Source organism: Ammodytes marinus (genome assembly GCF_949987685.1).
Source record: "Ammodytes marinus genome assembly, chromosome: 16".
Classification (NCBI taxonomy): Eukaryota; Metazoa; Chordata; class Actinopteri; order Uranoscopiformes; family Ammodytidae; genus Ammodytes; species Ammodytes marinus.
This window is the reverse complement of record NC_137220.1, coordinates 4,964,270-4,975,475: the sequence shown is the minus strand read 5'-3', so window position 1 is coordinate 4,975,475 and position 11,206 is coordinate 4,964,270. Positions and strand designations below refer to the sequence as shown.

At 39.9% G+C, this 11,206-nt stretch overlaps 1 protein-coding gene across 1 annotated transcript; it reads left to right on the top strand.

Moving 5' to 3' along the window:
• The first annotated feature begins 8,708 nt into the window (after positions 1 to 8,708).
• nog1 (noggin 1) lies at positions 8,709 to 10,656 on the top strand. Its single transcript, XM_080043614.1, has one exon. It carries the CDS (start codon positions 9,127 to 9,129, stop codon positions 9,817 to 9,819), a length of 693 nt encoding a protein of 230 aa, XP_079899740.1. The 5' UTR covers positions 8,709 to 9,126; the 3' UTR covers positions 9,820 to 10,656.
• Positions 10,657 to 11,206: the final 550 nt, after the last annotated feature.

Sequence of the window (11,206 nt, the reverse complement as noted above, 5' to 3'; positions counted from 1 at the left end):
CTATCTATCTATCTATCTATCTATCTATCTATCTATCTATCTATCTATCTATCTATCTATCTATCTATCTATCTATCTATCTATCTATCTATCTATCTATCTATCTATCTATCTAGCTCCAGCCTTACTTGTATATTGTATATTTCTTGGCTTTCAGTCTGTGGAAAACAAAGGACAAATTTCATTGGCTGGATGACTGAGAACTTGTTTTTATTGTGCATATAGGTCAATAAACATTTTGAATCTTGAATCTTGGGACCCTTTGGGACGGCTTGGTACCCCAACGAAAGGGTGCCCAAAATCAGTGTGGTACAGTTACTGCTTATTTTGGGACCCTTCCCAACTTTTTGACAGTGGAAAAGTAAAAATAATTGCGCACTGTAACCGTACCAAACCCAGAAATGTCCCACTCAAGCTTAAGAGTCAGCTTCAATTAAATCAGCAAGTAGTGGTCAAACTCTGGTATGGATTGGCACGCACACACACACACACACACACACACACACACACACACACACGCGCAGCCATCAAAGTAAACACTCGGAGCTCTTGATGGATGATTCAACACTCCATCAAACCCGTGTGTGTGTGATATAAATGACGCTTGACAAGCACATAGCATAGACACACACACACACACACACACACAGCAGGCGTCTATGGTGAAAGCATTTAGCGCCGCATTTCAACGCCCCTGTGTGTGTGTGTGTGTGTGTGTGTGTGTGTGTGTGTGTGTTCAGGCATTGGTGTTGATACCCACACGAAGATCTGGCTTGATTTTTTTTTTTTCTATGCATCATTTGCAGAAGCCAAAAAACTTTCTGCTAGAAATGGGACGTTGCCAAAAAAGCTCCTGTGCTTGACTGTAAAGGGGAACAGGCCAGGAGTACTAGACAACTCACACACACACACACACACACACACACACACACACACAGACAGACGGCTGTTTGTGCCATGCTATGCCCCCCTCCCTCTCAAACCGACCCCACCTCGCTCTCAAAACTCTCAGCTCCTAATTCACACTTCATAAATCAAGGTGACCTGTCCCCATGTGAATTCAGCTCTTCTTCTGCGCGGGATATAATAGTAGCGCTATTGTATTGTGTTCCACCACACGCTAAGGATTCATTTTCAGTGTGTGTGTGTGTATGTGCGTGTGTGTGTGTGTGTGTGTGTGTGTGTGTGTGTGTGTGTGTGTGTGTGTGTGTTATTTAAAGGGATAGTTCAGTATTATTGAAGTGTGGTTGTATTCACCCTGCGTTCCAATTCCCATACTTCCCTACTATTTAGTATGCCAGAATTTTTTTTAGGATGTCTCAATAGATGCACGTCAATTGTAGTATGCTGAAAATACATAAATGCCCCCACTAACTCCAATAGCATTTTAGCACTTTATTCTTGACATTTCTCGACATAATGAAAAAAAAAATCTTCCTTATCTGATTTTTCTCTCTCTCCTGTGGCCCTAAAACTCTTCTGTACTTTAGTATGTAGTGTAGGAAAAAGAAAAAGTATGTGATTTGGAACGCAGGGTCAGTTCTTCTGCATAGTTAGTGTGTTACCTTGGAGATGGCCTTCAGTCACTATAAGTATCCCCATAGGCCGATTAGTATTTTATTGTATTTTAAATGCAATTTTTCTTAATTTTTTTTACACAATTTTTGCTTGTTTTCGCTCGGTTTTTCTTAGCTCTTAAACCTATTATTTTTTCGTATTATGACTTTTTTCAGAAATGTTTGAAAAAATATAAACATCTGGCAATATCTAACGTACATATATGTACATTTGTATTTTTGTAGGCAAGGGAAGGCAAGTTTATTTCTATAGCACAATTCAGACACAAGGCCATTCAAAGAAGTGCTTTACAGAGGCATGAAATACATCAAGATTAATCTGTATGTAACGTTGGTGTAATGTTTTAGAGAGACAGACAGACAGACAGACAGACAGACAGACAGACAGATATGGGCCTGTGTGTCTGAAATAAAGTTAAATTGAAAGTCCTCTGACAGATAGTGTGACTTGCACGGCCAGTTAATTTCAATTAAGTTCTCAGCAGGAGGCATTAACGTGATAGTGTGTGTCTTGGTTTGCATAAGGAACGAAAGGGGAAAAAAGTGCTTCACAAACTAGCAAATTACCTTCAACCAACCACCACCTACAGAGAGCCAGAGTAAACAGAAGGGACACTGTGTGTGTGTGTGTGTGTGTGTGTGTGTGTGTGTGTGTGTGTGTGTGTGTGTGTGTGTGTGTGTGTGTGTGTGTGTGTGTGTGTGTCTGTGTGTCTGTCTGTCTGTGTGTATTCAGCTTTGTAGCGCGACCGCAATTAGCTCAAGGTGTGAGTGAGATAACGATATACGTGAAAAAGTGATTTGTTTTTTACACTGAACAACAGCATGTAATTGATAACCTCCTGCATAGAGCCAGTTGCAGATGGAAATATCTAGCCTTTTTATTTAAACCTGCAGTGTGTAGAATTTTGGGTTTTATTTCCTAGCAGATTTTGTAGAAAGTAATTTTAATATCCATAAGTACATTTAATTTAGTGCATAATAGCTGAAAAAATGTTTTGAATAATTTTTTTTCCCTTAGAAAGGATCTCATATATGTCCATATGTCTGCATATTTTGGACCAAGGCCTAGTGCCACCATCTTGAAAGTGTCATAGTTGGAATGTCATCAGGTGCATTGTTTAACATTTAGAATTGTTCTTGTCCTTGAAGGCCACTCCAGCTTCTGTTATTATTCGAAAGGGTTGGGGTTACCCAGGGAGCGTTGCATTCTAGAACTTTGTAGACATTTCTTGATGATGTCATATTACACACTGCACCTTTAATTAATTTTTATATTATTATTTTTATTATTATTTCTAAATATTTCTTATTTATTTTGGTTGTTTTTGTTATTTTATTTTATTTATTGTTTTTCATTTAGTCCTATTTTGCAAGGCTAGTACTGACAGGCAGCAGATCATGAGGAGATATTCACTGATTTTGATAAAAAAAAATATTTTGACAACAAGCGTTCTCCAGAATCACTGACTCCCCCTTTAAACATCTCTTTAGCTCTTTGTATTGTGCCCTATGAAAGCCATCAGAGCCCATTGCGTCCCCGTCTATGTGTCTGTCTACCTGATCTTTTGCCTTTTTTCTTGGTACATGCGCTGCGATGGCTTAATCAACTCTGTGCCAACTCGTTTAGCGCTTGCTTGAATGTAACCGACATTCATTTATACGAAAAAGTTACACAATATAGCTTTAGATATCTCTTTGGGTCTTAGTTATTTCCTCTATAAGCCATCAGAGCCCATTGCGTCCCCGTCTGCTATGTGTCTGTCTACCTGAATCTTGACTTTTTTCTTGGTACAGGCGCTGCGATGTCCCTGCCAAGAAAAGAGAGACGTCTGCTTTGCTTCACTAAATGAGAAATCAGCAGGAGAGGTCTAAGAAAAAAAAAAAAATTACCCTACGCACGTCTCAAAAAAACACAGAGATTCATTTTGAAGCGCATTTCCTAAAGCGTTAAGGCAACGTTTAATTGTGTGTGTGCGTGTGTGTGTGTGTGTGTGTGTGTGTGTATGTGTGTGTGTGTTTTCAAGAACCAGATCCCAAGTCATTACATGGGACAGTTTATTAGACACACGGGGACATGTGTTTGGTTAAATGAAAAAAAGAATGAACAAAAAAAAAAAGGGCCTCAATTTAGCAGGCGTCTGTCTCAAGTGGCTGGAGTGTTGTGTACTAGCCTGGCACACACACACACACACACATACACACGCACACACACACACAGACACACACACACACACACACACACACACACACACACACACACACACTCACTCACACTCTCTCTCACACACACACACACACACACTCTCTCTCTTACACACACACACACACACACACACACACACACTCACTCACTCTCACACACACACACACACACACACACACACACACACACACACAAAGGGAGGAGTATATTTCTCTATCAAAATGCTCCCGTGGTAAAACAGTAGGAGTGGATTAAGCGCGTAACAAAAACAACTGGCCGTTAAATGAGCCTGGCACAAAACCCCCGATGACACTTAATGAGAAACAAGTCTGGATTTCAGACCAGTTAGAAAATGAACTCTTCCGCCATGTGGAAATGGAATTGGAACATTGGAAAGTGTCCGTTTGAGAAGCAGTAAAGTTAGCGCTTCGAATAGCTTTAAAATGGTAAATGGACTTGACTTATATAGCGCTTTTCTAGCCGATTTTCTCAGCCCCAAAGCGCTTTACATATCTTACCACATTCACCCATTCATACACACACTCATACACCGATGGTAGAAGCTGCCATGCAAGGCGCTCTCTGAACCATCGGGAGCAATTTGGGGTTCAGTGTCTTGCTCAGGGACACTTGGACATGTGGCGGGGAGACGGGGGATCGAACCTCCGACCCTGCACACCAGAGGCGAACTCCCTACCGACTTCGCCACTGCCGCCCCTTTACTTATATTAAAAATCAAGGATTTGGTCTAGCATTTATTTACTTGCAGTTTTGTAAATGGATAGTTAAATATATATATTTATTTTAAGCTTGTTGCCTCACTCTTGGGTTCAAGACAAGGCGACTGAAGCCATTCCTTTAAAGCTAAAATGCGTAACTTATGTCGCCCCCTTTAGGAATTCTGTGTAATTACAACAACGCTGTCTGTCGGTGCATCTACATGAGGTAAAGCCTTCAGTGATGGCACATGGATTTTATACCTTCTGCTGTACGTCCAGGTTTTTTTTCTTAGCAGTAGAATCAACAACTGAAACATTTCTTGGGCTCTTCTTGGGGATTTTTCAGGATGTGTCAGGAGGGGGGGACACCAGTTTGTAAACGCTGCCATACTGAGAAATACAGAGAGCGTTTTGTGGAGCTGATAGGCTTAATCAACATTATGCCAACTCATTTAGCGATGGCTTGAATGTAACGGCATTTCATTTATTTGAAAATGTTACGCACTATAGCTTTAAATATCTATAAATCCTCATGTATTGAACGCTGTTTTCAGAGGGGCAGACATCAAGTCTGAATGTATGTGTGTGTGTGTGTGTGTGTGTGTGTGTGTGTGTCAGTCATGTGAATGCACTGGATTGAGCCTATCTGTCAGCCTAATATAGTTTATGATATACGTGCCGGTCAGATGAGAAATATAAGGGTGACATTTTCCAGGTGAGTTTTTCTCTCCTCGCCATCCATTTGACCATAAACTAAATGAGACGTGTGCTCCGAGCGCTTGTGTGAATTAGCTCATTGAAACTTAAACAGAGATGCATTTATCTAAACTGGTGGATAGTTTATGGCTGATGTACTAGCAGCTGGCAATGTAAGTTCTTCCATGAAATTATATATATATATTTTTATTTATTTATTTTCGTTTTTCGTTAAAGAATGATTCCCTGAGCTTGACTTTTAGACAGCTTCGCAAATTGTGATACTTTCCATGGCCTGCCGCTTAGCGAGTGTTGTTTGTTTGGAGCTAATTTGGCTGGATGAATCGAGAGGCTCCCCAGTGGCAGTGGCAGCGTCGCAAGGCAGAAAATATTGTCCCTCGACCAAGTTGGACGGGAGCCGTAAACACACTGCAAAAAAGTAAAGTGACATGTGATTTCTTAGGCTGTCAGTGTGTGTGGACTGTTCTTAAAGCTATAGTGCGTATCTTTTTGATTATAGATGAATGTTGGTTGCGTTTGAGGGATTGCCTAAGAAGTTGACACAAAGTTGATTAAGTCTATCAGCTCCACAAAACTCTCTCTGTATTTCTCAGTATGGCAGCGTTTACAAACTGGTGTCCCCCCCCTCTCGCCCCTGACACTGGTGCAGGAGCTCAAGAAAAATCCCCAAGAAGAGCCCAAGAAATGTTTCAGTTGTTGATTCTACTGCTAAGAAAAAAACCTGGACGTACAGCAGAAGGTATAAAATCCATGTGCCATCACTGAAGGCTTTACCTCATGTAGATGCACCGACAGTGTTGTTGTAATTACTCAGAATTTCTCATGGGGGCGACTGAAGCTACGCACTATAGCTTTAAAATAGGTGAAAGACAGTGTTTAAAAAAAAATCTTTTTCCACACTGTCTGGCAATTTCACATATCCAGCTTTTTATTCAAGCTTTACTATGTTCATTAATTTTGGCCCGACATCATGGAAAACTTTGGGATCTGCAGTAATATTTTTTAAGATAAAGTTTAGAAGGTTTTAAACCACGTTTGGCAGCACAGCTTGAGTTTAGTTGCTTATTTTTTTTTTTTAAGATTTTTTGTTGGCATTTTCAAGCTTTATTAGATAGTATAGACTTGAAATGGGGAGACAGAGAGAGAGAGAGGGAGAGAGGGGGGGGGGGATGACCTGCAGTAAAGGTCCACGGGTCAGATTTGAACCCGCGACCACTGCAACAAAGGCCGGAGCCAATATGTTACGTGCTCCATCCACTACACCACCGGAGCGCCCTCAATAATGTAGTTGCTTATTTAGGGATTAAGGAAAATTAGATTTTGGAGGAAATTCAATCATTATGGCGGGATATGTCTGCACTTTATGCTTTAATCTAAAGAAATAAACGTCTGACTTTTAAACAGGACAGCTAATGCAGCTCTTAAAGTAGATGTATAACCAGTATTTTGTGGTGATACATTTCTTCAGTTGGACATGGGCTGCGGTATGAATGTACAAATGTATGTCTGTGGTATTTTTTTGGTCAATTACGTACAGATTTAGTTATGTGTTAAGAAGCTATATAACAATATACAATGTATTTAGTTTATTTTGCTGGCTTCTTGGTTAAACAAGCCTTTGTCAATTTGACTAAAATTTGAGCAAAGACTTTAGATCATAGCTTCATTTGAATGTACATTTAGTGTAGATGAGTAAATAGAGAGTGCATTGACATGGGTGTGAACACAACGATTAAAACGGACGATAAAAACAAATACATGATCAATCTATCCATCTATCTATCTATCTATCTATCTATCTATCTATCTATCTATCTATCTATCTATCTATCCATCTATCCATCTATCCATCTATCTATCTATCCATCCATCCATCCATCCATCCATCCATCCATCCATCCATCCATCCATCCATCCATCCATCCATCCATCCATCCATCCATCCATCCATCCATCCATCCGATGAAAACGGACGATAAAAGCAAATACATGTGCAGTCAATTAAGGTACATTTCCACATGTCCCACTAATAAGATGTCATTTCAACCATAATATATTTTTAATCTATTGCAATACACAGTACATGTACAGATCATGATTTTTGTATTTTAAATCTTAAAGGAACACTTCACCCATACGGAACCAGCGTTCTATCATTATAACATCACTATTATAATATAATGAATGAGGTTTTTCTTCCCTCAGTCTTCCCTCAGTCTTCCCTTGGCCCAGCTGTCCTGTTAATCCTAACCCTTACTGTGATGTCACAAGAAGGAAACTGTAGGGTTAGACAGTGAGACCATAAAACACTCTTTCTGCCTTTTCTCAGGCTAGGATGATCCGATTGAATTTTTTTTTTGCACATTTATACTAAATAGGATCTCAGAATTCAATACACCTTCATATTCCAACCGGTGAAGTAGGCCTTTAAGCTGCAGAGTAACAGTAGAATAAGTGACAGTGATGCTCCAAGATTAATATTTACTGTACACATAATTAATTAGATATCGCTAAATGTGCATACTTCTTTAAACATTTCTTAAAAAATTGCAGTACGAAAAATTATTGTTTTAATGCAAGTAATCAACTAGCAATGTTTCATGATGTTGTTGTGTATTTGATGTTTTTGCATTGAATATTGTTTATGTATTGTTGTTTTTCCTTTGAATTTGCTTTGAACTCGACGTCATTGTAAATTAGGGTCACCCCCTCAATTGGTCTCTCGAGGATAAATAAAAGTTAAATGAAAAAAAAAATTATAATATAAGTTAAACATTTGAAATATTTAAATCTTAACATACCACACTAGACTATAAGTTTTTTTTTTTTTTAATCTTTATTATTTTTGCCATGAAATATATATAATATTTGTAGGACACTGTTAATTTGAACTATAACATTATATGATATAACCTATGTTTGCTCATACAATAAAGTATATATTAAAACAACATCTTAACGTGCAAAGTTAAAGTTGAATAAGACAGGAATTTCTTGAGCAAATTTACAAGTGTTTTCCAAGAAGTTATTGCTGTTGTTGGAAGCTGCAGACTCTGTGTTAGTACCTTTTAGTTGCACAGCACACACACACACACACACACACACACACACACACACACACGCGCTCAGAAGGGATTCTCCAAGATGAAAGAGTGGAGCACCGATTCCCACTGCGAGACTGATTTAAGGAAGTCTGGAAAACCGACAGGGGGCGTCTTCTCTCTCGCGCGCCGACACACACACACACACACACACACACACACACACACACACACACACACACACACACACACACACACACACACACACACACACACAGACTCCCCCCCTCAGCGCGGCGCGGTGGAAGAAGGAGGTATTGGGGATCTCCTGCTAGACAACAAACCCACATTCAAAGAGGGGCGCACGGAGTTACGTCACGGCCAGTGTGGAGCATATAACGGGCAGCTCGCGGGTTCCTTTCGGCACTTCAGAGCCCAACGGCAGCCGCACGAGAAACATTATCACCATCATCATTATAATGCCAAGCTCGTGCGCACGGAGCCCAAAGGAATAAACTAAACTTTGATGCGCAGTTTGTCCTCAACAGATAAGTCTCCACTGGTGCTTTCTATGGTGCAACGTTTTCATTGTTGACTGAATCGGATTTCTTTTATCATGGGACAGTGATATTTCAAAGGACATTCAAGAAGAGTTTTGGATACATCTCGTGCGTAATTGCGCACAAGAACAAATAAGTGGTTCTTTTATAGCAGGAGCACCGATTCTCACCACCTTAAACAAGTGTTTTTAAAAAGTGAATTTTGAAGGGACACCCAAGACCCAAGAGGCAAGTTTTGGATACTGTCTCGCGCGTAATTACGCACAGAGAAACTGTTCGTTTGAGCGGCACATATCCACACCAACTGACATGGATCAATCGCAGCAGTGTGTAGCGATGTACTTGCTCGTGCTCTCCTTGGGACTTTTGACGGACAGCGGGTTTTGCCAGCACTACTACCTACTACGGCCCATCCCCAGCGACAGTCTCCCGCTTGTGGAATTAAGAGAAGACCCCGACCCCGTATTTGACCCAAGGGAGAGGGACCTCAACGAGACCGAGTTAAAGGCCATCTTGGGCGACTTTGACGGGCGATATCTGTCCGTTTTACCGCCCGTGGAAGTGGACAAATACACCACCACCAACAACAACGACGAATTGGACGACTTGGACGTGTTGCAAAAGCCCATCATCAGCGGTGTCTTGCCCAAGGAAATTCGCGCGTTGGACTTCGATGTGCAGTTCGGGAAAAAGCACAACAAGCCCAGTAAGAAATTGAAAAGGCGGCTGCAGCAGTGGTTGTGGGCGTACTCGTTTTGCCCTGTGACATACACATGGACAGATTTGGGTAGTAGGTTCTGGCCAAGGTACGTGCGCGTGGGCAGCTGTTTGAGCAAACGGTCGTGTTCCGTGCCAGAAGGAATGGTGTGTAAACCGGCGAGTTCCACACATTTGACTGTGCTGCGGTGGAGGTGTGTGCAGAGGAAAGGGGGGCTGAAGTGCGCGTGGATACCGGTGCACTATCCCATCATCACAGACTGCAAATGCTCGTGCTCGAGTTAGAAAAATTAAGAAAATAAAAGACTTTGAAAAGATAAATTATAAGCTCAATATTTTTGTGATGTTTTATTTTTTTTATTTTATTTTTTTTCTCACGTGCACTACCCAGTGTATGAATGTATTTGTTTGTGTGTATGTATAATGCGATGCCATGGTGTTATGAGGAGTTTAGCGTGCCTGCTGAATAAATGCATGCACCTAATAAGCTGTATATGGAATACTATAGCAGACATTGTAGTGCATATTAAGGCAACATTCTGTATACTATAATTTGTCTTGTTCAAAAATTATGACAACTTTTTTTTTATTGGGTTTTTAAATGAATATTTTGGGTGTCAAATTCACTGTGACAAAGTGGATTTCATACAGTATCTTTTAATACCACCATTATTAAATGAATGAATGAAAATATATGCTGGTAAAACAATATGATTCATAATTATCCAGAAATACAATTACAGTTGTAAATGCATTATTCTGAGTATTTTTAAAGGTGCATGCACTTTTTTCATCAGGTACGCAAAACTCAGCATAACACCATGCAGTGATGAATATAGCTCCCTGTACAAAGTCAGTATTATTGTGTGTGTAACCAGAGTCCACTTTATTTGTGGAGAATGTTGGTTATATGATGTTTTGTAATTTATGGAGGTGATGGCGCATAGAGCCATTGCACACACACACACACACACACACACACACACAGACTCTTCAACATTGTTTTTTTCATATTTGGATGAAGCAGAATGATCGACCTCAAGAGTTCAACGTGGATTTATATTATTGAATTATTGATTCAGTCGTATTGGTGACTTTGTTTTATCCTGTAAATTAAGGACATGTGCTATTTATTCTTTATTCTTTATATTCGTACAATAAAACAACACTGAAATGATTCTAACTGCTTTGTCTGCTCCTTCTTTGGCCTTTCAATCCTTTTAGGTGACCCGCCACAATGTAGTTCTCACTCTAACACCATTTTAAAGGGACTCAATCAGATACTTTTTGCACTTGTACTTACTGAATACTGGACCATTGTTTCTGTTTTACTCCATACTATAATTAATGACATCGTAAAAGGAAAAAAAACATATTCATATTATCTAGTCTACATAAAGGTGATGGATATTTGATTTATTAAAGGTGTAGTAAGTTATTCTGAAAAAATGCTTGTCAACATTACGTTTTGTCAAAATCAGTGAATATCTCCTCGCGATCCACTACTTGTACTGTGTGTGAACAGAAAACAAATCCAGTGTTAATACACAGCCTAGGCTCTGTAAACAGGCATGTTGCTAGCTCCAGTGGGCCCCTTTTGTTTACGAAGCCTAGGCTGTGTATTAACACAAAACATTTGTTTTCAGCGCTCACACAGTACAGACAGGTAACA